The 26,949-nt window shown below is 39.7% G+C and overlaps 2 protein-coding genes and 1 long non-coding RNA gene across 3 annotated transcripts in view; 2 read left to right on the top strand and 1 right to left on the bottom strand.

Moving 5' to 3' along the window:
- bsna (bassoon presynaptic cytomatrix protein a) overlaps positions 1 to 9,045 on the bottom strand; it is a 153,745-nt gene extending 144,700 nt beyond the window's left edge. The window contains exon 1 of the mRNA XM_061057199.1: positions 8,499 to 9,045. Coding sequence (XP_060913182.1) covers positions 8,499 to 8,686 — 188 coding nt within the window. The 5' untranslated portion in view covers positions 8,687 to 9,045. The remainder of the gene's footprint in view (positions 1 to 8,498) is intronic.
- The window catches only part of LOC132989517 (uncharacterized), a 216,555-nt gene that overhangs the window by 5,975 nt on the left and 183,631 nt on the right, over positions 1 to 26,949 (top strand). The window lies entirely within an intron of this gene.
- Positions 26,788 to 26,949, top strand: part of LOC132989172 (helicase ARIP4-like) — a 75,626-nt gene continuing 75,464 nt past the window's right edge. The window contains exon 1 of the mRNA XM_061056588.1: positions 26,788 to 26,924. The gene's annotated coding sequence lies outside the window, so the exon portion shown is untranslated. The remainder of the gene's footprint in view (positions 26,925 to 26,949) is intronic.

Here is a 26,949-nt window from a genome sequence, read left to right on the forward strand (position 1 = left end):
CTTTTTGCACTCTGGATTGATAAAGTCTTGCCTTAGATCTGTATGTAAACTTTGTTTCTGTCTGTTTTAAAACCCATGTATAAGTAGATAATATATTATCCCCCAGTGACTTCTCTTTGATTCAACAGATTTCACCCTCCTCCTGCTCAGATAGCCGTATCCTTTTTGTTCCATCTATTTCTGGGGTTCAGTCATAAGCTCCAGCGACAGCGTCTATGCACTGAAAACTAATACTGTCTTGGGCTGTGATATTGTGCTTATTGCCATCTTATCTCCTGATGCAGCCACCCAAACACATTTAGTATTAGGAGGCTCTGGCAGCCATGGCCTCCTGATAACAGGGCGTATAAATATATATAGAGAGAGAGAGCCTCTGTCTGTCTCTCGCCCACTCTCTCACACATTCACAAACACACCATTCTGAAATCTCACTTTTCAAGTTCACACTCCAAGCCCGCCTACTGACCAAAACACATTCTGTCTTTTTTTTTTGTTTTCGTTCACAAACTCCACGTTATCTTAGGGGTCATTTTGTCGTAGGTCATTTTGAGAATGATGTCACGCTACAGTTTGTGAACCTTCAGGTGATTAAAGATGGTGACTAACAATGTAATCACTGCTTCTCTGAGTCAAAGAATCAACCTACAGTCTGAACCCAGGACAGAGATTTCGAGCTGTATGGTTTAAAATCCCACTAAAAAGAGTAGAAAATGTACAGTGGCAAGACTTTGTCAGACAATGATTTGCCTTTTTCTTCTACTTCAGTAAGACAAAACCTAACCTCCTGTTGTGTAACTCTTGAGTCGGGTATTGACTCTATGAAGGTGTAAGCTTTCGATGTGTGCATTTTCATCAACTTAAAATGTACTCTCTGACTTCTACAATTCAAAATTAAGCTATTACATGACAATCTTTATTATATAAAAAAACAAATACAAACTCCACTAAGTCAATGCTTGTATTTCAGCAGCTTTTTGGCTTTTCATTGTAATATTTTTTGAGATGTTCCTACTTCATACATAACTAACAGACATGCATTTTTTTTTCATGAAGAACTTTAGATTGATATGTTGCTGCTGCTGTGTATTATTTCAAAATGTAAAATAGTATTGGTAAATCAACAATTGTATCATAAAACAAGGGTTAATGAATTATTTTCAAACATTTGCATGTTAGCACATTACTTCATGCTACCCAGTTAGTTTCCTGGTTACGCCACCCCAGTCAAAACATTCTGGACACACATTCTGTTGATTTACAAAAAGATAGTTTCAAAACGATGTCACCTCAGATCTCTATGATGGAGTGTCCTTGAATAAATTAAGGACAGTTTGCAAATGTTCCCTGTCCACAACAATAACGTCACTCATGTCTGACATGAGATAACCCTTTTTTTTTTTTTAAAGGGTTGAGCTGTGATGGACAGTGTCTCTGAAAGCAACTGATTGCTAACAAAGTGGGTCAAGATTACAAGCACAGACTCTGTTTCCTGTGAGTGCAACTGAAAGCTGCAGGCTGAAATAAGAAGCTATTTTGGGGATGAAATGTATCCACCAGTAGAATATAACTGTAACTGATCTTTTCCCAGGAGGAAGTGAAATGAAAATTCAAGTTTTTTGTTGCCAAAGCGGACAGAAAGTAACCGTGATGGTCACAGATTTGTTAGAAACAATAATCAGATATAAGTCCAAGTGATTTCCATGTGTTTTATGTTAATTCATGTGTCACATGGAGTTGTGTTGGCTGTCTGAAATAGAAAAAGAGATGCACATGCAGACATACAATCCAGTGGACAGGGAAGTGAATTGATATCTCTACAGTTCCCAGCCCAATGGCCAAAAATTGGTCCACAACAGGACTTTAACTGGTGACCCTCTGGTTCTCAACACATGCCCTTACAAACTGAGCTATTGCTACACATAACTGCTTTCCCCCTTACATGCCCAATACACAATTTTGACCGTATGAGATAACGAATAAATTCTTTAATTTTCCATAAAAGGTTTCTTAAGCCTTGACCAAATTGTTTTAACTGTCGCCTAATGTGAATCATGATGTTTGAGGCTGTCTGAAATTAGTGACAAGCTACATCAAACATCATAAAAATGTAGCCACTAGTTGCAAAGTTACCATCCATGTAGCAATTATTTTGAATAGTTGGTGAGGACCTAAACAAAGCCAAATGGCAGATGAATATTCAACTTACAGTATATTCATAAGGGGAACACAAACACAACTCTATCTGAATAAGAAAGGAGCTTTGTTACTGCTTTCTTAGACTATGAAGTACGCTAACCTATTAGCCATATCATTTTAGCCTGTTGTCTAGTGACTGTTGAGCTCTCCTGCATCCAAACGGTAAAACAAACGGTAACCTGTCTCAAAATATTACATATTTTATACGTCCCTGTTTTTGGAAAGACATGTTGATCAATTTATTAGTGATTGCAGGTTATATTCCTGTGTGTTATTTTGGTGTGAGATATCTTTCAGCAGCAGCGTTTGTGCTACATGTCAGTATGTAGAGGATGTTGAATGACAGGAACAGATAACTCCACCAAACAGAAACGGTACCTTACCAAGCATGTTACATTGTTACATTCAAATATGGCCGACATCTCGGTATCACATGGGACAATTTTTCACCTCACCAGTCAACTCAACAATGAAAGGCCTGAAGGACGGCCTGTAATCAGCCCCCTCAGCAAGTCAGAAACAAAATGATATCAGCATCTGTTCCTCTGCTGATGTGAGAAAAAAAAACTGTCACTTTGAGCAGGACTGTCAGCAAAAAAAACATTCAATCCCAAATTCACACGGAACACACTTTTCTGAAGTGACAAAACAAAATCACACTTTGCAGACACACACATTTAAACACAACACATCCTACATGCATGCCTTTCTGGTAGGTGAAAATTGGTCTCAAGTGTGTCGCATATCAGAAACAATACAATGCAAACTCCATGTTAACACATTGTTTCTGTCTCCAAAGTAATCCAATATTCACAGCCTCCCACACAAGCTCTATCTGTCTCACATACACACACACACTCTCACACACACACATTAAAGCTTGATAAGTGTGTAAAGGGAATTTATCGAGCATGTCATCGAGCAGCTCTTCACAGTAACTGATCACATACACAAAACAGTGAATCAGTCATGCATAAGATGCACACACACACAAATTCTCATACATACATTTATAGAACTACACACAAACATGGACACACTTTATGTGACAAATAGGACCGCAAACATGAGTGTGAGATGAGTCATGTGTAAAATGAACACGTGATGCTGCAGCGAGGCAAGGGTCTGCTCCATATGTGCTGCAGTTCTATGCCTGTTTCTCTCTCCTCTCTCTCTTTGCCCTTCTTTGTGCTCTCTCTCTCTCTCTCCTCGCTAACTCTCTTTACTTCAGCCATCTGGATATCTATGCTTTTCATATCCGTCCCAATTTTTTCCCCTCACATTCTTACATCATTAATTGATTTCTCTCTTCATGTTGTCTTCCTTCTCCCCTCATACATCTGTGCACTCTGCCTCATTATCACGCTCTGTTGTGCCGTACTTCAAATTCCATCCCAGTGTGTTGCCTCTTGCAATTCCTTTCAAATTCGAAATGCATACTGTATTTGCTTGACTTGAGTTAAAAAATTGATTGACAAATCAATTTATAACAAAAAAACTACATTATGCAAATCCATTTTAAAGAAGAGCATAGAAAACTGGCAAAAATGTATGATACTCAACATCTGTTTGAGACAATCCTGACTATAAAAAAGGTCATAAGAGATTACATTCAGCCACACCCTGCAGATCGCGCCGTTTGTATTCCCCATGAACACAACTTTTTATCATTGATTTCTACAAAATATCTGCTATGCAACAACAATACAGTAATGTAGAAGATTATTATTAAAGCAACATCATCATAGTAAAGGAAATGACTGAAGTGAGCCAAGTGAAAGGTGTGTGGAGAGGTATTGAGACTCATGGCTGCCATTAATAAACCCAAACATTAATTGTAGGCACTGCATTAACAAACGCCCAGTGGCCTCATTAAAATGAAAGACGAGGCTGCGTTTTGTCATGCAGGGCTAAAGTGGTGCTGAGTGTGGCCTGGCTTTACAACCTGCTACACTAAGGGCACACTGGCTCCTGCATTCCCACGTTAAAATGGCATTTGAATTTAAGTCGTGGGGTGTTGAATCATCCAATACAAACTGTATTTCCAAAGGGATACTATGCTGCACTGGTTATGGATTATAGGAAAGATGTATGTGTCTGGACTCATTGTACAAATGATTTAGCACAGACATCTGCAAATCATTGAAACACTTACTGCACCCTCCCATTTAGTCTAAAATGAATCATTCTTTTGGCATTGCATAGTACGTTAAATAAGCTGTGTTTTAAAAAAGTTTAACTGCATTCCTGGAAATAAATTACATATTTGTTTACATTGCTGGTTGATCCAGGATTATCCCTGATTGAGGGAACAGTTTTATATACTCTGTAATTTATCACCACCCCCATCACTACACCCCCCCCCCCCCCCCCCCCCCCCCCCCCGCCCCCTTCCTTTATCCCTTTAGGTATTATCCTATTGTATAGTCAGCTACACTTGATCTATTTCCTCCAGCCTGTATCCCCTGCTTCTTTTATCGCACTACTCTCTCCTCTTTCCCCCTCTTCAGCCCTCTCTCTTTCTTCCCCCTTACTCGTACTATATCTCTCTCCTTATCAGTACTCCCATACTGTCTATAGCACTACATCTCATTGTAAAGGCAGAGCCATCTATAGGCTGCAGGTCATTGGTTGAAAAGGGGGGTGGGGAAGAAAAGAGAGTGATGGCAGGGGAGGGATTTCACAGAGGGAGCAAATATACAGTATGTTTGCAGAGACTCTGATCAAAGCGACAGCGGCAATTGTCATAGTGATGTCCCCGTATGACATCCAGTACATTCAAATTCACTGACAAAGCCCTTTAGCTGCAGTAGTAATTACGACAGGAGCTAATGAAAGAGTCAGGTGAAATGATTGTATTGCTTTAACAAGGGAGGCTGCTGTCAGTTTGTTTTCTCGTAAAGCTTGGCCATACAGTTCAATATCCTAAAGACCGTGTTTATTTCAGCAACCCTGACAAGGTTATGAAATGACCAGTAACCTCGAAGACGTTATTTCAAATCCAAATGACGCTGTTTTCCTAAACCTAACTGAACAGATTTTTACCTAAATGTAGACAAAAAGTAATCACACCATTGTAAGACAACAAGATGTTTTTGTTTGTAAAGTCGATGAAGATGATGTCCTGGCCAATAGGGTGTCAAATTACAAAACATACGGGTGTGTTCCTGTATAGGGCCTGGCCAAAATGTTTTTTTGTTTTTTTTCATTTTTTAAATTATAGAACTTTGTATGGTGGACACACCTTTTCTGATGCAAAATAATGGTATGTATTGTATGTTAATGTGTACTAGTGTAATTAATTGAGCCTTAGTATTGCCTGTATCCAAAGCCTACTATACTTATTCTTTGGCTTCATTGAGCTCTATCATTGTCCAAAAACTACTGTAAAAACATCCAACGAGTCCATGCAACATGGGAAGTGTAGTTCATTTTGATTGAAGTCAACCTTCAATGCCTTGTTGCCTTAATAGGTTCAAACGTACTAATTTTGCATTCATCCACAGCAAAAGAAAAAAGTCCCTAAAAAGTGTCTAATTACTATTGTTTCAGTCGCTACAGTTCCTTGTTGTTTTAGATGGTAAATGGCCGTTTCCATTGAAAAATGTTGAGCATGACAATGTGCAGAGAATGTGCAGAGGGGGAAAGGAGAGGGCTAGGCAGTAGAATAAGAGTGATAGGAAGAAAGGGTGATGGAGGGAAGTGTGCTACGGTTGTAGAGACGAGGGAAAATGGCAAATTAGGGAAGGAAAAGAGAGCGGGAGAGCTTGCAAGTGTGCAAAGGAGACAGGCAGTAAGAGAGCGGGAAAGAGAGATGGTGAAGAGGCAGTCAGGCAAAGCAGTGCAGGAGAGGGAGGAAGTGTGTGAGAGTGTGTTAGAGAGAGAGAGAGAGAGGGGAGGGGGTGAGCAAACACGCTTTGCACGTGATTCAATCTGTTCACATGGCCTTGTATTACGTCGTTATAAATACTTAATGTGAAGCCCTTCATGCTGCAAAAACCCTCACCTTTTATTTAGATTACATTTTACATATAGGAGGTGATGAGGGGGTCTAAGAAGTAAGAGTGCTGGAGACCAAATATTTTATAAAAGCAACAAAAAAAAGACAGCATCAGTGTGAATCTGTTAAAGGGAGTAATGTAGAGATATTGCATGAGAGCATGTTTCAGCTGTGTTGCCGTTCATCGGAAGCGAGCTGAAGCTGTCATCTGCTCTCTGAGTCCCTGTGTTATATAATGATGGATGGGCCTGTGCTGCTCTCCTCTTTCTCTCCTACAGAGGCATGAATCAAACCCAGGATGTGTCCTAAATATAACCCCCACACACGGACCCTGGTGAGTGAGTAGGCCAGCTGTAGCCCTACTCCAGCATTATTCCCACTCTGTCTCTGTACAGCAGCCCAGCTGCATGGGGATTTCATGGATGAGGGGGTACTGTAAATTAGGATTCCTGGATTGAGAGACAAGAATGAGAGGCATCTGCATAATCTGAGCCTTGCTAAAGGGTGGAGTTTAGCTGCAGGTGTGGTGCTGAAACGGGTCCAACAATCTTTAAATGAAAAGCAATTATTTTAGTCATATGCCTTTGCTTTCCCGAGGATACGTGGTGGGATGTGTTATGACTTTACTGCTGTGAAGATATATCAGGTCATGTTAAGTAATGACAGGACACACTGCATGGCAGGGTGTCATGTTGAAGCCAGGTTTATGTTACCACTGAGTGTAGTTCAGCATCGATATTGTGGTTAAACAACATCTATGCAGGGTTTTGTTTTTTTTTATATGGATATTTGAGCCAAACTAATGTCCTTGTTAAAAGCTGCAGTTTTTACACATATAAAAGTCAAATATTACTAATTTTGTGTGTATAAGGAACAGCATAATTTAATGACATATCATCTAGTTTACAATTGTGGATGTTACAGCATTATACTTTTAAAGTAATAGTTAAAGTTATTTATTACTTCTGATTGATAATGAACTGGGCTCCATATTGAACATGTCTGTGGTGTGAGATTAGATCAGGGATGGGATCTGGCGTCATGTAATTGGGGTTAAAGCTGAAAGACTGACTTTTATTTCTGGCAAAAACGATGAATGGCAGTTTAACTGTGTGAGTTTCTCACTAAAGTCACCCAGTCACTCTATTAAAATGAGCAGCAGATGTTTTTTTATGTATTTGCACTGATGTAGCTTGAACAAAAATGGTAGCATATAGAAATCCCAATCGAAAGCTAGGAATATCCTTGAATTATAAAAATGTAGAGAAACTTCCAGCTCTATTTTCTTCTGATGAACAGTCAGTTTTGGTAATTTAAATAGATATCATGTTTATGGCGCAATATAGTGAGCACCGACTGTGCAGGGTTTGATTTGACATGCTGGGGTAAGGAATTGTATAGTAAGTAATGAGTAACTCGCCTCTACGTCATTAGCGGGAAACGTTGGCGTTGCTGATGCTGATAGTACCAGCACTACACACACATCATCAAACACACGCCAACATAGCCAGGCAAGCCCCTTCACGTACGAGCACACACACTCACGCTCACATGCACACACACATCCAGCATCCATCCCTCGCCCATGCGGAAACAAGGCGCTTTAAGCCCCTGAATGCATCACATCTTCAGCTTAAACGACATTCAACGTCGTCAAGTCGTGTTTTATACTTGACATTTTGACATTTTTCAGCTTTTAAAAGATAATCGAGAAAAACCCAACAGCTTGGTTGTGTATTTTCGAGGCTGTCAAAGACATGCCCTCAACACACTACGCCAAAGCACAACCCGAGCAGGAGGAAGAGGAAATACTATGACAGCACCTGACTCTACGGCATAAAACCACCAAACAGCAGCCCTGATAACAAACATAACAGATGTTACAGGGGCATGGTGTCTGCAAGCTACTTTAAAATGCAATGTCAAACATTTTCTGGGGAAGAGAAGCATTTTAAATGAGCCACTGAGGCTCGACGGTGAAGCGTGTAGCGTTTCAGCACCACGGACAGCTCCCGGGATTTTGGTTTTTTTTTTCATTTCAGCATCCTGAGATTGATGCGGGATGTCTCTCCTCTCCTCTTAATAACACATAAGAAGAGGCTCATATGTCCTCCTTAAAATCATGCACGAAATGGGGAAACACATCGTAAAACACTGCCAATCTAATTCCTGTAAATCATGAGCCAAACGAGATCTAGTTTCACGTTACCCATCAACCGTTTCCATGTTTAAACACAAACTGGGATTGAGTATACCCAGAGCACCCTTCACCCGAAAACACCACCACCTCTCATCCTCCTACCTCGTCATTCCCATCCCGGGGCCTCCAACTCCCATTCCTCCCCCAGCAGCGGCTCCATTGACCGGCTTAATGTGCTGTCCTGCCCCCGGTCCTGTCGTGGGTCCGCCGGGCATCACCGACCCCATCATCCCGGCTGCTCCCGGCTCACCGGGCTGCCCGCCGCCCTCCATGCTCGCTTCGTTCCCCATCTCGGTCTCGGCTCCGGAGACGGGAGGGAGGTGGAGAAAGGTTTCAGGTCAAATCGGCGGTGTTGCTTTATATCTCTATGCTGTTGTTGTTTTAAATCATCGAAAAATGAATGGAAAAAAGGGGGTGAGAAATCTGTGGGAGCGAACTCAGCGTTGCTCCTCCATCACCGCCATCATCATCATCATCCTCGTCAGCTGCAGGACCAGTGGCTGCCTCCTGACGTGGTGACGGGAGCGCGCCGCGCGGCCACCATAACGATGATGGGAAATAACAGCGCGAGAGGCGAGAGAAAGCCCGATTAGATTAGATTAGATAAAAGTTAAATGAGCCTCGTGGGGAAATCTGGGTCGCAGAAGCTCAAAATGCGGATGCAATAAGCAGTGTGGAGTTAATTGGAGTGAAAGGTAAACCCTGGTAAACCATGTGGCGTCCACCTTTCGAAAAATATATAAAAACAAATGGAGGGGGGGGGGGGGGGTCCAATTACATTTCTCAGAGAGGCATTCTTAGGTTATTTAACTCCTTAGCATTACCACACTGATAATAACTCGATTACGATGTTTTCATTGTTATTTCAGTTGCCGATTTATGCCACTGAATAACAAAGATTAACTGATTTCCGGCTCATCATCCCTAAATGTACTGCAGAAAGTTCAATGGAATTAACAATCAGCAATGAGACGAACAGCTACTTAAAAATAAAAATCACATATAACAACATGAATGTCCAATTTTCAGTACGAAGCATTAATGACATGAGATTGGCTGTATTTGTCTTAAACTCATGTTTATGTTCACTTATTGTGAACATAAACACACAAAAACCATCCTCAAAATCGGGATTTTCCGTCCAACATGACTATAATTGAATTATGAAATATCTTGAAGTGCAGAAGCGCCAAACCATCCTCGGGCACGCGCTCTCTGGCTGAGAAGAGAAGTGGAGTCTGTAGGAAGAGATGAGAATACGTGCGCGCTCACATGACACTCTCACAGAAAAAAAAAAGAGGAATGGGGGAGTAAAGTGAACGCGGACAGGCGTCAGGATACACTGCACCGGCGCATCACGTGTTCAATAACACTCCGTGGTGTTTCACACCTGCTGGATAGTTACGTATTTCCTCCTGGTAGTACACATCAGTGTTCCAGGAAATGTTTATTTGTTGAGTCTGACATAATAGAGGCAGACTACATCTAGAAAGGATAAGCCGTGTGTTTTATAAAAGGTGAGTTGATGTAATGTAGAATAAATGTTTTTAATAAATCAAAGTAGGCTTATTAAAAACTAATTTTAAATGTATCTACTAAAGGATTTCATTAGACAATTAGAGGGAACATTGAATCTGTTCAAACCCCTTTTTTATATGTAATGTTTTATCTCTGTTGTGGTTGTGGAAGCAGACCATAGGGGAAGGACCCAAATGCAGACTGCTGAGGTTGAGCTGGTTGCAGTTTAAGTTTTAACCCTTTGGTCAGGCAGACAGAATAAGGCTTGTAACATAGATCTCACATAGCAGATTAAAAATATACAGACACAGAGGCTACAGAGCTGAGGCAAGAAGAATGTGGTGGAAAAGTTCATGATGGAACAAGTTGCAATGAGAGAGTTAAACTGGGTATCTGCAGGACTGACGAAGAAAGGGAAAAGGTCTGTAGATGGGAGAGGAGGTTAAGTCTGAGGGCATCTAGTGGAAAACTGGAGAAGAGCAGTAATGAAGAAAAAATAAAAATATGAAAATGTGTAGTCAGGAAAATAGACTGTGACAGAGAGAGAGACAAACTACACATCATGTCCTTGTGTTAGGCAAGTAAATCTGGAGGATTTACTGTATTAACTTCTGTGTAGCTAAAAACTTGTATGTCCCACAATTCCAAAACAAATGTGCATCAACTCTAGTCACAAACAGGCACTGTGATGAGTTGTTCATGTTTAGTTATGTATTTTATTTATTTCATTGTCAAGACTTGAATTAGATGTTTCTTTTGACATTCACCCTTTTGTTCCTGTATTGCTTGCGTATATCCTCCTCCTTTCTCCTGAGTTTAGTCTTGAAGGTTTTCTGCTTTAATTTGTAGTTCTTGCACTTGGTGTTTCATGTCAAGTTGTACTTCCTGCCCTCATGTGTTTCCCTCCTCTTTGATTGCCCTCATCAGTTTCACCTGTGTCGCTTTTGTCACACCTGTGTTTGATAGACTGGAGTGCATTTAGTCCTCTAAACTTTAGTGTCAGTTTGATGTCAGACTTTTCCCTGTAAATCCTATATTCCATTTTTGGTTTTCCTCATGTGTCCTTGGTATTTATTTTTTTACCTGTTTGGTGCACTCATCAGTTTGAAACTTTTTGTTTCTTTTAGACTTCACTTCTCTGGATTTGTAAGCTTTTTTTATTGGCTCATCTTGTGTTTTTCCCTTTTCTCGACTTTGTTGTTTTCCCTTTGAGTTTGTGTTTTTCCTGCTTGGACTTATTAGGTTTGTTTTCCTTTTTGCATTGAATAAATCTTTTCCTGCATTTGGGCCCTCAACTATTCACATTTCTGATCTACCTGACAGACACAAATAAGGGCTTATGGCCAGCTTTGCCTGCAGGCTCCTTGTTCGGTTGATCTTTGCCTGTCTGACAGCATGTTCCTCATTCAAGGGAAGCCTTTTTTAAAGATCCACTTTTTTTGCTTTTTGTGCCTTCATTGGAGAGACAGGACAGACAGAGCCGGAAATCAGGGAGAGAGAGAGTGGGGAATAGCACGCGGGAAGGGAGCCACAGGACGGACCAAAACCCAGGCAGCCCCTGGCCAGAGGACCCCAGCCCCACACGCACTAACCACTGTGCCACCAGCGCCCCGATAAAGCTGAAGTTGTTAATTGTGAAAGACAGCCAACAACTAGATAAACAGGCAAAAACGAACATACGGCACCATTCTTTAGAAACAACTTCAATTTTATCGCTGGAGTATTTCCATTTGTGCCAAGAGTAGCTGAAGTGTTTTCTTCAAATTCAAACACTATGAGCAGCATGCAGCCCCTGAGAGGCTGGAGCCTTTGTCTTTCTTTTTTTTGTTTGGCTCAAAACTGTTCAGTATCAGTTAGAGCAGCCGTTTCTACAACAACAGCAAGCAAGGACAGAAAAACATTAACAACTGCAGCTAATTCTAACTGTAACTAAAGCATATTTACTAGAAAGGGAGAGTCTCGCAGAGCTGTATCCCTCCTGAACAGCAATACAATGAAAGTCGGTCAGATAACAGCCTCCTAGCAGCGTCTCCCGCCCTCAGCCCCTGGGAAAAGGTCCACTCTCTGTTCCATTGCCAAAGTGTCTACCTCTGAGGCCAGACTTTATAGAGATGAATAAACCCCGCCAGCCAACTTCAGTGCTGCATGTATACTGTGCAGCATCTCTCTCAGAGGAGAGAAGAGACAAAGTGGTGCTGCAGCTTCAAAAGATAGAGGAGGGGAAAAAATCCTCCTCCTCTAAGCTTCTTTCACTTTTCATTTTCACGAATAATGCTATTATGTTTCATTTTCCTCTTTTAGTCACACTTTCTGATAGTTCAGGGCTGGAAACAGGCATGTCCTTGTTCCAATTTTGTAATGTCATGTAATTGTTTTTTGTCGTAGTAAGACTTTTCAACAAGGATGCACCAGCAAACAACTGAAAGAGAGGGGGAAATCCTCTCAACAGTTTTTTTAAACAGCATCATCAAGAAAGATTAATAAAATCAAAGCTTACAGAAATGTCCTCCTCTACAGATTTGGGGTAACATCAAGGGGGTTTATTGCTCTTCACAGTTACACAACTTGAAGGCATCAGGAATTCTGCATATAAACAGCAGCCCAAAGTCAAACAAGAGCTACAAAAGTATGGGACATGCACAGAACAGAAGCAGCACTGCCTGATACATTTAATGCACTCTCTAGACAGGCTCGAAGAGAGCAGGAAATTGACAAAATATAGGCTGTGAATACCTTGAAGGGAGAGAACAAAGCTCTCCGCTGACAGAGTACAGAGAGAATTGAGACACTTAAATGTAACACTGCTGAGTTCATTCAAAGCAATGCAAATGGAAAGTGAGCTCTCCCCAGGGACAGCACAACTAAGTGGCAAACTTAGTCAGATTTTGGCTTAGAATCAACATGCATAAAATTACTCTTTACTCTCCATACTATGAATTACACTGAGTTATTTACATATGCTTCCTAGATCAAAGCTGCACTTTAACAAAGTGCTGCAGCTGGCTTCAACACCATATTTTTATTGCTCTGCCATCTTTGCTATGTGTGTATGTTTTTTTTTTTTTTAAATGGTACAGATTTTCAATTTAAAAACACATGAATCATGAGATAATGTGAGTATCCAAGTATTTAGATTAGTGTAAATGCACATCCCTTATATCTTCATGGAAGTGCAGCTAACAATCGGTTCTATATCAAAAATTTCAATGAGCAAAAAATCTGCTTGATGCTGTGATGCGAAAGCCAATCAGTGTTTAGATTTCCTGACTTTCTAGAATGCATTGCAACTGATTGATCTGAACCCCATTCAAGAAAGAAGATGGATTTGTCTGTCCCAACAGTGACATTGATTCTCATTTGACAAAACTTAGACAATGAACATAACTTACATTAAAAACACAACACTGAGTACAGACATTAAAATGGGACTGTAAAAAACAACAGCTGATAAAGCCAGGTAATGTCGAGTGTCTCTATTTTATTGCTCAGGGTGATTATTGCAGTGGGAATGAAGGATTTTTATGTTGATGTGTTTCTGGGCCAGTGGGAATTTTACAAATCTGCATTTTTATTTTTATTTTCATACTTAATTAATCCCACGACGGGTAATTACTTTGACACTCTGTTATTGAGACATTGCTATACACATGTAGGCTGAAATACACAAACAGGATCCTATGGACATGCACTGAGGGAGAGATGTCATAGTGAGGGGGCTGCACATGAAAGAGCACCCAAGCTGTAGGGGGTTTGTTGCCTTGCTCAAGGGTGACCTGGCACCTCTCCAGTTACCAGGCCAACTTCCATACTGAACCGGTGACCCTCCAGTTCCCAACCCAAGTCCCTACAGACTGAGCTACTGCCACACCCTGATGTTGACGATGTCATGATGTTGTTATTTTTAAACTTGTTAATGCTCATAAATCATAAGAAAATCTGTTTCTTTTTCGGTTTCATACTGCTGAAGTAAGCCAGACTGAAGCCTAACTTATTACTTAGGTTGAAACTGAGACTGAGATGTGAAGAACCAAGAAATGTCAACATTTACATTCCTGTCACATTCCTTTTTTCTCCTAATCTGAACATGTGGTTTCTTCTTAAATTTGTACTTGGACTATTAACCATTCAGGACACGGAAAAGGAAGCCATGGCTAATGGCTGGCTTCACTGCATTGTCGAATTATTGGCCATCGTTGTTGTCATCAGATGATATCTGACGGGTTCACAGATTGGTGAAGAATGGTGCTTCTTCCACTTCACTCTGTGCCCAAACACCTGTCCTTCCACTGTGTCACCCTGTTTTAGTATCATCTCCTGTAAAGGGTGTGTATTGCTTTGCAGCATGGCTCTCTGTGTTTCTCTTAGCTCAGTATTCAGAGTATTTACCTCTGCAATGAAATTGATGTTAGAGGCTGAGATCTGAATAGGGAAACTGAGAAAAGAAAAAAAAGTGAAAGCAGGAGACCAAACAAGTAAGAAGACGTTGGACTGACTTCTACTTTTTAGACAGAGAATAAATTGTCACCTGAAACTATCGGGGATTCTTCAAATATTGTTCTTAACTTTCAAAGCTGGTAAGCTGATCTGGGCTGAATATTCTCTTACCCTAGACTTGGATGTTGCTTTTGTCAATGTATGTAGCGTTGGTTTTTCATGCTTTGAATATGAATGTAGACTTACTATTGAAAAGGCAGCATATTCAGACAGCTCTGGGGTTGAGTGGACCTTATTGTATACATGATATAACGGTATGAGAACATTTGCAAATAAAACATGAATACCATTTAAGAAAGCATACCTGTCTTTATATGTAACACCTTATCAAATACTGCAATCATCTGTTAAATTATTTTGCCCCTCTGACTTTTGTTGTTGAGTCGATGCTGACTGCAGTAAGGCAATATAGACACCGACCTTTGGAGGCAATAAAATATCCACCAACATTAGTCATTCTACTGAGCAGACTGTAATGGCAGGCATCCAAGCCGTCTCTTTCCAATCTGCTACCATGAAGTGGCTGATGAATTGTGGAATCCAACATCAAGTCTCTCATCCAGTATACCGTCTCCTGCTCCTGTGCAGAGTCCTAGCTGCTCAGGAAAACCTGCAACACCGGAATCGATCACTTTGACAGACTGACTCATTGACGCTGCTGTGGGGGTGAATACTTAAGGAGATTAAAATGAGCAACATGCCAGCTCTCCACTTCTCTCCAAGCAACAGGCCAGGGCAGGGAAACCTCATTGGTCAGCTGCGATGGACGGAATGATCGATAGGTGGGGTAGACCTCAATCAGCACTTTCACTGCCCAAGTCCAGAGGTAGCTACAGAAGAGACTGTTGTTGTCATTAATTGTCTTTCATGGTCTCTGTCCTTGCTTTGACTTCACCTCATGTCCAGAAATAAGACAGGAAAGTGGCAGTCATGCATTTTTGTTCCTCCTCCTATTGGTAATTAAAGGACAATACAATATGGGGAAGGGGGGATGACTGGTTGATCACTGCAGTCAAAGTAGATGGCAAAAGGTTAAAAACTTGGGAAAATGTTATACACAAAAAAAGAGGTTAAAACCAGGCACCTCAAGCATTAAACAGGTAACAATGACTAAAATACTTAAAATGCCTTAATTATTATTGTCCAAATCATTTAAAAGTCATGGCTAAATAATTTTAAAAAATGTATGAATATCCGTTGACAGAGGTTTTAAAGAAATACATAATCAATCATTTTCATTGTGGTGTGCATAAATGTGTGTCATAAATTCTTTTTGAAAATGTTTTTTCATTGTGTTTAGTGAAATCAAAGAAAACAATGGCTGCTGAAAGTTAGAGAATCAACGTTTAATTCTGTGACTATTGGATAGAACACTTGTTTTGCCACCCTCTGCTTGTCAACAAATACACATTGTCCCGAGGGAGATTAACAGCAGTGTGTTTTATCACAATGCAGTGGCCCTCAGAGACCTTCGGTGCAGTATTTTCATTATTTTACTACCTTGGCAAACATCATCATTTATTTTTTTTACCAACCCAATTATAATTTGTAGTATATTAGCACTAATGCTAACACATGTTAGCATGACGGTCTTGTTAAAAATCAATTCAAGAGCCAGTTTTATCAGAAAAGGCATCAGGATGGAAACAGTTCTCTCTGTTCTTTCTCGGCTTGTTCCAGTCTTCAGTCTTTTTCTCCTTTAATTGATTTGTCTCTCTTTGTCACAAAGGAGCCAAACAAGGAAGTCATTTCTCCTTCCTGATATAAGAAATGAATACAGCAGTGTGTCAGAAATAGCCCTTTCTGACCGTGACATTCATTTAATGAAGCTGCCAGTGAGATAAGCTATTGGTTGTTGGGGGTTTTTCTTGGTGTGTCATGGTTAGTTTGAGGAAAATCTGAGAAGACAGAATACCTTCTTTGTCTTTACATTACTGCTTCCTTTTTCAATCCTCAATCGCTTCTCAAAATGTGAATACTAACAATACATCAAAAATGGCTCCTTTCTATTCAGAAAGTCATGGTGTGACAGTTCAGAAAACCAGGACATTAAAACTGAAGCAGTTCCTTTAACCACCATTCGTTTTATTGTTAACAGTGTTTAGCATACTCTGAACTTTTGGAATGTAAAAGGCCTTTTGTCAAACTCAGTAGTTTCCCTGGTAACTAAAGATGATTGATTTGGCTGACTGTAGACGAGCAAATTAATTATTTTTCCAGGTTACCTTAACCATAAAGGCGAACTGAATAACTAATAGACCTGCTGACTGACATGTCCCCTGTGCCAGCCAACACTAGCAGCATATGAAGTGCTAATATATGGTTTAAGATGACAACTATTTGTTGCAAAAACATCTAATGTTGCTAAAAGCATATAATCTTTCAAAGAATATGGGATGCCCAAAGTGGTAGCGAGTAGCGGCCTACATCAGTCTGTGAAATTGATGGCTAACAGAAAGATAAATAACCTACCAATAGTCCTGATATTTTGTATTTTCAGGTGAACATAAGCCTATGATGATCAAAGTTATACTTTAACTGATGAAAATAAAATGTTGGCTTTCACAGTAGTCAACTTGGAAGAGATTAAGCAATAGTAGGCCTCTCATAAGTAGATGAATGGCTAAAGTCTCTGACCTAACTATTTAGCCTTGCTGTTAGCCCGAAGTAGCTAAAAACAAGAGGGTGGTGAGCTACACTGTAAAAGGATTTCATATTGATTTAGTTCACTTTTACACAAGAACTATCCCCTGAAAACGGAATTGGTTTTCGTTTTCATTTCTAAAAAAGTTCTGCGTTCAGACAGCAACATTTTGACAACAACCAACCAGAAAAACACTAAAAACACTGTATTGTATGCCAGAGCAGTAGTTAGCTGTGCGATTTTCTAATGAAACAACGCGCACATGGTCACATGCTCTTTCTTCCACAGGGCGGTGAGGTGTAAACATATAAATGGAGAATGAACAAACATTTATGTGGTCGGACAATGAGATGGGGTTGCTACTCCAAGTGACCCTGGACTACAAAGCGATTACATTTCAAGAAAATGTCGACTGGGAGTCATGCCAGTGGACATTTAAAACATGCATATCTCCGGAGTCCGCTATTGTTGTAGTCCACCTCCTCGCACATGGCTATGACTAGAACTGTAATGCACATGTACGAAAAAGTCTATTTTTTCAGAGGAACTGGTTTCTAAAGTTTGCACTCTGGAACCTGTTTTCCCCCAAAAGCCATTGTCCTGTAAACAAACAATCAAAACACTTTTTTTTTCAGCTGAAATTGTTGTCATGGTAACATAGCCTTAGATTTTAAAAGAAAGCAGTCACTGATTGATGATCACTTTTCTATTTTATGTGTTGCCGACTTAACTCCAATAGAAAAAAGTCAAACACATGGAGCAGAGCTATGTTCCTTTCACTTTCATTAAATGGAAATGTTACAAGCAGAGGGTTTCATTTTTCCATTTAAAATGGCCAGGCTTTATAAAAGTCACTTTGTACTGCTTTTGTAAATATGCCACATAAACATTGTAGGTAATTATTAAGCCAGTAAATTTGCTGAACCACATTTTGATCCTGTTGAAGAACACACAAACACATTTATTTTCTTTAGATGGCTAAACTGAGATTGCCTCCAACGAGAGATGTAAACTCAAAGCTTGTTTGTCTTTCACAGAGCACCCGCTGGGTTTAAAGTGAACCCGTAAGAGAGAAACTCTCAGGTTTGTTTGTTTGTCAGAGCACCATTGAGTAAGTCTCCACGAGTTAAAGGGAATAACAGAAAAGCCTTCTGGTTGTGTTTGTTCTTTTTTCATCCACGCCAGAACTCATCAAAGCTTTTATTCCAAATCCCTGCAATGTGATTTCTCTTCTATGTGACTGCTTCATAAATACACAGAGCACAATGCAATTATTTGCTACAATAACAAATGATGAACAGGAAGCATAAGGAGAGGCTGCTCTATTTATCCTCTTATTAATTCTCTTTTTTCTTACTTTCTTTGTTTTGCCCTGTGGAAATCATGACAGAGGAAATCAAACAATCCTTTCAACAGATCTGAGTGTTAACTTTATCATGAAATGAATATTTGATCTTTGTGTGAGCTAAAGAAACCGGTTAATGTGTCTGATCCCCCACAGAGTTTGTCGCCTGATATCTTAAAGGTTGAGTGAAAAAGAGAAACCGTTCATTGACTCATTTAAACTTTTCTCAAGCGATCCATGCCGGACAAAAATAGTTGCACCACCTTTTTTCATCCTCCGCAGAGTTAATTACTGTAATGTGTGTGACGGGAAAGATTTGGTCTTTGTCAGCATTCTGTTTGGGCAGCGACCCAGTGTTTCCTGCCGCAGAGCAGACTGAGCAAAATATTGTCGACAGTTGAGAAAAGGTCAGAATTATTAGACAGTTTCAGTATTCAGCTAATTATGAATATCTATGCTAGCTTGTATCTTTTGCAATGACAGAAATTTGAAAAACTGGATCCTTTGGCTTTCATGTCACTGCTTTCCTGTGCTTACTTATCTTAAGCTATGACCTTGTATGGCAACAAATGTTAGTTGTGAGTGGCATATTTGGGGCACAAAGGGAAAGAAAGTGAATGGAAAATGATTAGAGTTAATTGCAGTACATATTGTCAGTATTTGTATTCATTAGGACAACAAGATAACTGTGTCATTGACTTTGATGACATTTTTAGAGATTTCTCTTTAACACAAGGTTTTCTTTTTTACTTTAATTGACTTATTACACCTCCCAAGGAGGGGGAGCGGTGGTGCAGTGGTTCGTGCTGTTGCCTCACAACAAGACGGTTCCTCATAAGAATCCCGTCTGACAGGAGCCTCTCTGTGTGGAGTTTGCATGTTCTTCCCGTGCATACGTGTGTTTCTCTCTGGGTACTCTGGCTTCCTCCCACAGTCCAAAGACTTGCTCCTTAGTTTAACTTGTGACCCAAAAGTGTGTCTGGTTGTCTGTCTCTATATGTCAGCACTGTGATTGACTGGGGACCAGTCCAGGCTGTACCCTGCCTCTTGCCCAATGACAGCTGGGATTCACACCAGCCCTCCGCGACCCCAATTGGGAGAAGGGGTACAGATAATGGATCAGTTTAGCCATCTACAGAGTTTGTCATTCTAATACAAACATAGTATCTGTGCCAATATCTATGTGCCAGTATCTGAAGAAATTACTCACAATGCCCACAGTGCCTACAATAAAGTAACGTTCACAGGCAAAAGACTCTCTCCATTGTGAGATAAAACTCACAAATTTGGGTCACTGTTACTTCTGCATTGACGTTCTGTTTTGTGTTTCTTTAAACATAGGAGGCTTAAGAATATCAAAAGAAGCCGGCAGACACACAGATTTGACATACTACTTTCATTCATTCCCAAAGTGTACTCAGTGCAGATCTGTATGCTGCAGTTCTGGTAAACAAGAGGCTGTTAAATTGTACGCCAAGTTAGACTTGGAGCTGACCAATGGAGGAAGACAGGAAAAGAAAAGATCTTGAGTCAGTATCGCAGACAAATATTTACAATTGATAAAGCACAGAAGAGCATAGATCTAAAAGCCTAGAGAAAGTAACAAACAGGGACGACAGGTGCTTAAAACAGCAACATCCCCTGCTGATTGTCCATGTCATTCTGCAGGCTTGATGCTGTGTTAGCAGTCAGTGGTCAGGGTTCATGAGGACAGGATGCTTAACAGACAGTGAAGGTAATGAGCAGATTATGTCCTGCAATAAAAATGGCAACTTAATCCACAATTTGCATATGTTTACTGTGTTGTAGATTAGGTAGAGGATTTTTTTATTTTTTTTCAGTGTACCTTTTCTGGTTGAACTGATTGACAATAGTGTTATCAGTTTATTGCTTGTATTTGATTCGACATAAGGCCTCTCAACAAGACTCTGTTTTTACATGAGGCAGCATATGGCAGAGCTGATAAGTGAGCAACCCATGCCGACGTGATTCACACTCACACAACTACACACACACACACACACACACAAGCACACGAGGAGAACAAGAAGAGCGAGCATAGAGCTCAAAACAATGGATGATGCTGATTTTGAGATAATGAAGACACAATGCAAGTTCTAAGCAGACCTCATAATGTGTGTGTGTGTGCGCCTGTGCATGTGTGCGTGCATGTATGTATGTGTGTTTGGGAAGTTCCTCAGTGTTGCACAATTACAGGTACCAAACTTCAGTCCTTCATCGACATCAAGCTAGCATGCTTACTTCCATGTCCCCTTTGCAGCTGTGTCTCAGTGGTTGTATGGATCGTCTTCCAATCTGAAGGTCGGCAGTTAAATCCCAGATCCTGCAGTCCAAATGTCAAAGTGTCATTGGGCACGATGACATAGCCACTGGTATGTAAATGTGTTTGAATGGGATAAACAGTTAAAACAGATAGCCAAGATGTACAGATGAGTGTTAAAATAGTCTTAAATGTTCTTTTTTCCAACTCTTTCCATGTTGTTTATGCTTCTATAGCTCCACTCTCGTCTCTGTTTTTACATCAAAAAAGCTGTGCATTGTGGGTAAATCCCTTGAGCCAAGTTGTAGTGTTGCAAATTTAAGGAAAGTGTGCATGAAGAGTTTAAAAAGTCAGCCAGTGAGCCCTGAGCTTCTCTGTGATCAATTACATTCTGGCACAGTCAATCCACAGAACACAAAAAAAAAACCTGGAGGAGGCCGTGTGCATACTAACATCTTTGAGGATGCTACTTTTGAACTCTAGACTTCGAACACACAAAAGTGAAAAATTGCTGAGGCCATGACTAGGATAAGATTAGTGAGAAAAGACAAACATGGTATTTGGCTCCCTCTAGTGTACACATGAGGTCAACACGGGGGGTGATTACAAATGTCTCTGTGTGTAATTGCCTCGCTGTCTCCTTGATCGCATTTAATTGCCGTCTCCATCCAGTGCTGTCAGATGACATTAACAAGTTGTAACCATGAAAATCTGTCCTGTCCCTGCTGTTAATAGTACATGATGAGAGAGCACCATGACAACCATAACACTTTGCGCATCTGAATGTTCGGAGGGCTTTTAGGTCCAGCAAAGGCCCAGAGGCAGTGGATGTTGATGCCTTAAATACTTATTCTGGGAACTTTAAAGCTCCTGTGAGGAGTTTTTAGTTATATGTGAAGCTGTCTTTAATTTATACAGATACATCTACATGACCTATAAAAGCAAACAAGATTATAAGAGAGAAGACTGATTAAGAATATGACATTTTTTTCATGCATGGGGTACCGTAGGTGCCCAATGAGGGGATTCACAGGATGTTGTATGACCAGCCAGGAAAAGTTTCCACACCAAAGATTGATTCTAAGTTGTATGTTAGACATTTTAAATTAATAAGGAAGAGCTTTTTTTCCCCAAGATAAACACCACTAATATATTATCAGGTGAGATCAGCAAAGGGATCAATCGTCCCACTTTGTCCACAGGAGGGCACCAAAATCAACACGACCCAAAGTTCTTTACAGGATCTCTAATTATTCTACAGATGATGCTTCCTCCATTTATGAATGTTTTAGAATTATCTCATTTCCCTCCTCAAGATGGTACATGCATTTCTTCTGTGACTTATTTAAAAGCATCTGTACAAATGCAGCAGACTCAATATGACATTCGGGTAGTGGCGGCTGGTCAATAGAGGGCGATAGAGCGCCACCCAACCACTTTCCACAAGCACATTGACAGGCCTTCACTGAATAAGATTTTTTAAATTAGTTTTCAATATGGGCTATAAACATTCTATGTATCTAAAGTTGCAGATTGGTGACATGTTTCCCCGTATTGGATGCTAGAATCCAGCACTAAGGGCCTTCATTGTCTCTGCTGATAAGTTGCACATGCACATTTGCTCCTCTTACTTGAGATAGGAGCTTCGATGGGCGCAGGAAATATAGGCTCCTGGATTCATTACACACCACCACCCACAGGTGGACAGTAGAGGGATACATCCCGTGAACTAAGACTATAATAAGCGAGCCATGCAGTGTCACTGGATCAGAACATTGACCGTTTATAAAGGTGGATAAGAGCAGCAGACAAAACTAGCATGAATCAGCAGTTTTTTTTTGTTTGTCTCACAGACTTTAAGAAATATATGCCTGTTAAGTACGAGTGCATAAGGTGTTGTTTGTTGAGTATGTTAAGTAAAATCGATCATTTCCTAAGTTAAAATGGCATTTTCCATACCGGTCTATCTGTTAGAAATTGTGACCATCTTGGAGAACAATTCACCAGCCTGCCACTGCAAATTGGTTCTCTGACTCACAACAATGGAACATCAGTTTGTGTGTGCCAAGCAACGCTCTCCTAAAATGTCTCGTCTCCTTTTTTATTGCACTGTTTCCTGGGAATACCGGTTGCTGTATTTTGTGTTGAAAAAAATACATTTTGCTCCTCTTATTTCCATTTCCATTTATATTAAAAAGGAAATGCACTTCAAAAAGCTAAAGGGCGATAATGAATTTGAAGTGTCTAAAAAGGTAAATTCTGGTTTGTGTTTTTTATTTTTTTTATTTTGATCATTTAAAAAAACCAGAGAATCAAAAAAAGACCAAGTTCTTTGAGTTTTCTGTTGTATCTTTCATCACTAGAAGTTCACTGATTTACACATGTAAACTATTTCTGCCTACTGGATGGCGGCAGAGTGGTCGATATATTTAGTTTATAAAATAAAGCAGAAAACATGTTCAATGTTTTGTTTCTTTAATTTTTTTATCAAGTTTTCTACCTGTCAAAAGGACGTTTTTTTCATGCCACTTCTTCAGGGTGTTTGCTCATAGTAGATTAATGTTGGCTCTCATTAAATAACATAACAAAGAGTACAGTCTCAACCTGCTCATTTTGTAAAGGGTCCTGATATAACCCTTGTAATGATTTGATGTTGTATACAATATTCAACTGATTGACTGACACACCTTTACTTCATCTACCCGGATGTTTATTATTTTTTCTACCCCCTTTAGTTGTGACTTCACACCAGTCATCTCTGGTTTCTTAGATAGATGGGACATCTGAAAATAAAAAGGAAAGAGTAGATGAAAATGTAACCTATAGGACAAACAAAGACAATAGGAGGAGAACAATAGGAGGAGAGAAGCGTGCACACACTAGACAGTGTAAATATAGCAAGGTGCAAAGTCATGGAGATAAAGAAATAGGAGGGAGGGGAAAGGCATCAGTGAATGGTGCAATGGGGAAGAGGTAGAGTGGAGAAAATGGAGGGAGCCATAAATAAATCAGGAGACTGAAAGCAAAAGTATAAAGAGACAGAGTAAGAAAAGAAAAAAGGAGAGCCCTCATTGCTTTGGGTGTTTACGGAAATTTCCACAGTCCTATCGTAGAGAGTTAGTCTCTGCTTGGCCTTTCAGTGAGAGTGCTGCTGATCAATGTGTCTGCCAATAGTACTGAGACACATTCTTTCTCTTCCTTCCTCGTTCTAAAATAACAATCAATATGTCTCTCCTCAGGTTTACCACTAAACTGTGTGCAGGTTTTTTTTAACCTCTGGTATTTATCCTCTCTTAAATTACTCTGTAACGATTTTCAATTAACAATTATTTTATCAGGTTTCAATTATTTGTTTCACAAGATTGCATCTATTGTTCTTACTTTTTCTTATTTTCTATCAGCTTTGTTTTTGTATTTGCCATAAAAAAGCAAGTTTGTGTGAAGTTTGTATATAATATTGAATTAAGATGAGTTTAATGGAACTGACCAACTATTTAGACTATCATTCAGGTAACATATAGCTACTTGTATAAGACATTTGTATATTTTGTGCATATTGTCTAAAAGATGTGTCTCATGAGGAAAATGTTGAATATTTTGAGTCTTAAAATGAGTGTGAATCACACATGGGTTATTTTTATATGCCTTCATTGTGAGTTATTTGTCTCTTTTTGCTTAAATCAAATCAGTCATTCATTTAGGAGTCGGTCTCAGCCTCCTTGGCCTCACCCCACTGTTGAAGTTTCATAATCCGGTGTTATGCAAAGCACTTCGGGGCTTTGGCCAATAGGGGGCAGTGTGTGAACGAGTTAAAGAGCAGGTACAGTACAGCACAAAGACGTTAGGTAAACAGGCTTCTGCATATTTAGTGAAGCAGGTGAGCAGCAGCAGCCACCTGCTGATGGCTTTCATAACACACAGTGTAAGGCCTATTTACTGTACAACATATTATAAAGACAAATCATTATGAAATACAAAAAGCAGGAGCTACACTTCAATCTAACTGAAGTTATCACTCCCTCTGTTGCCAGCAATCCAAAGGAGGAGAAGGTGTGTTATGAAATAAATGAGTATGCTCCTTTAAACGAGCAAGAGTATCAACTGGGTTGAATTTGGTTGCATATCTGACATTTAAATTCATGAAAATAAGATTTTACAGTTAGATCAAAGGTTACAGAGGGAATCTATCCTTAGACTCAAAAGTCTGATCAAACAAATTCCCCGAATGCATCTTAAAATACATCACATCAGGGAAATTATTCAAAGCAAAGCTGCTGATAAGCCTTTAAGTGAGAGTTTAGTGAACACACGTTGCATCATTTAATAAACTAATGACTTCCTGATGTCGTGTCACGCCCGTTATTCGTCAATGCTTCCCTCTTTCACATTGGCTGATAGAAACAGGTGTACAAGATTGAAAGTTTTTTAAACAATGAAACAAGTGAATGTGCAGCCCTGAATGTTAATAATTTGTCAGTTTAACTCATTAAAGTAAGAGATCTGGTAACATTTTCAGGAAAAATACTATGTGTTTGTGTTTCATCAGTAGAAAATATAGACCCTGTTATTGCTTATTGGAATGCAGTCATACTTAAGATTTACCTTGAGGCAAAGTAGCTGTTTGCACACAGACAATTGATTTAAGTGGGGTCTTAAAATTTGGTAATCAGTAACTTTTTCCTCATTTGGTTGTTACAAAATCTACTTTCAGTCCTTCATTGAAGCTTTTGGGAGTTTTTAATTTGCTCTCACATTTTACCCAGAATTTATTCAACCTTGTTCACACCAAAACATTTTCAGATTTAAGTGATTTCATTATTAATGACTTGAGTCCATAGTTGTACCAGTAAGAGTTAAAATAACGCTATAGTGCTGGAACTGGTACAGTTATAGTAAACACACACATTTTATTATTAGTCACATTGTTTGACAAGAACAATGGTCCATCATGACAGATGGTGCATTCTGGTCTGACTGCAGATTTAAGTTATAATAATAAAGACTTTACTTGTAAGTGGTAGCTGTATGAAGTTAACAAACTGATTGTAGGTGTCTCAAAACTAAACTGCTATGGGAGATGGGAGAGGTGGGTCAATGCAGGAACGGAGTAGACCTGAAGTCTAATCAGCAACAGTGAACAGAAGCTCACATATCAGATCTGATCACTGTTCAGAGAGGTTGTTCGGATATTTTTTTCACTCTCATTTTTAACAATTTCCTCAGGATTGTGGGTGAGTAAAACATTGGCTTAATTGGTACCCTTCACACGTCAGTTTATTTCTTCAACTTGTTTTTGTCGTGATAGAGTCTCATAATTACACACAGTTTGGGTACATGCTGTTCTTGTTTTACCCGGAGCGACCTGAACCCACCTAAGATAAACTTTTTTGTCTCTTCTCCCTCTCCACCCAGGGTGTGGAGGAGTCTGCGTCAGGCATCAATTGGTTGTGTGATTTAAAATATGTAGGGTTGAATTTTAAAGATGTCATTAGATATGAATTATAACTAAAAAAAAAAAAACTCCAGTTCTAATAGCATATAAGAAATGTTGCCTTTATGTTTTTTCAGCCAATTTCAATTTATGAATTATAGAAATAATGAATTTGAAACCTTGCAGTTCTCTTTTTCTGCATGGCTTGTATTTTTTTTTTTGTTTGTTTTAATGTTTCTGTTTTTCTGTGTTATTGAGATTGTGTGTCTCTTTGCTGTTGCTAATTTTGTTGATGTGTGACGTTATTGTTTATATTGAGAAATGAAAAATAATAGAAATTAAAATAGAAAAGAAAAACATTTATAGCTATGTTTATTTTAACGCATATGCTACAAAAAGCAGTAACACGACTGTTGTTTTTTTTCTCGCTTTTTGTATCAATAAAACCAAAATAGTGGCGAATCCACCGGTAGCCATAGCTACCAGCTGGATACTGACTGAAAATAAAATAAAACTAAAAATATGTTTTTATCACATCTTAAGGTGTTTTTACTTTGGTTAATATGTAGGCCTGTGAGCATTTGTAGTCTCTCCTCAGTGACCCCCAACAGTTAGGATGCTCGTGCACTTCCGGAACTTTCGTAATGCCTGTTTGTGCGGAGCGCGTGCAGGGACCCACAGCACCGGCCCTCCTCTTTCAGCAGGAAAACTGATGAATGAGTGAAGGCGACCAAGCCTGCCCAGCATCTCATTCCCCACTTCTGAAAACACAGCTTTTCACTTGGAGAGACTCACCGAAGAAACGGGGACAGAAGGTGAGAGTAACAAACCGGCTTTTCA

The sequence above is a fragment of the Labrus mixtus genome, chromosome 15, assembly GCF_963584025.1.
Source record: "Labrus mixtus chromosome 15, fLabMix1.1, whole genome shotgun sequence".
NCBI lineage: Eukaryota > Metazoa > Chordata > Actinopteri > Labriformes > Labridae > Labrus > Labrus mixtus.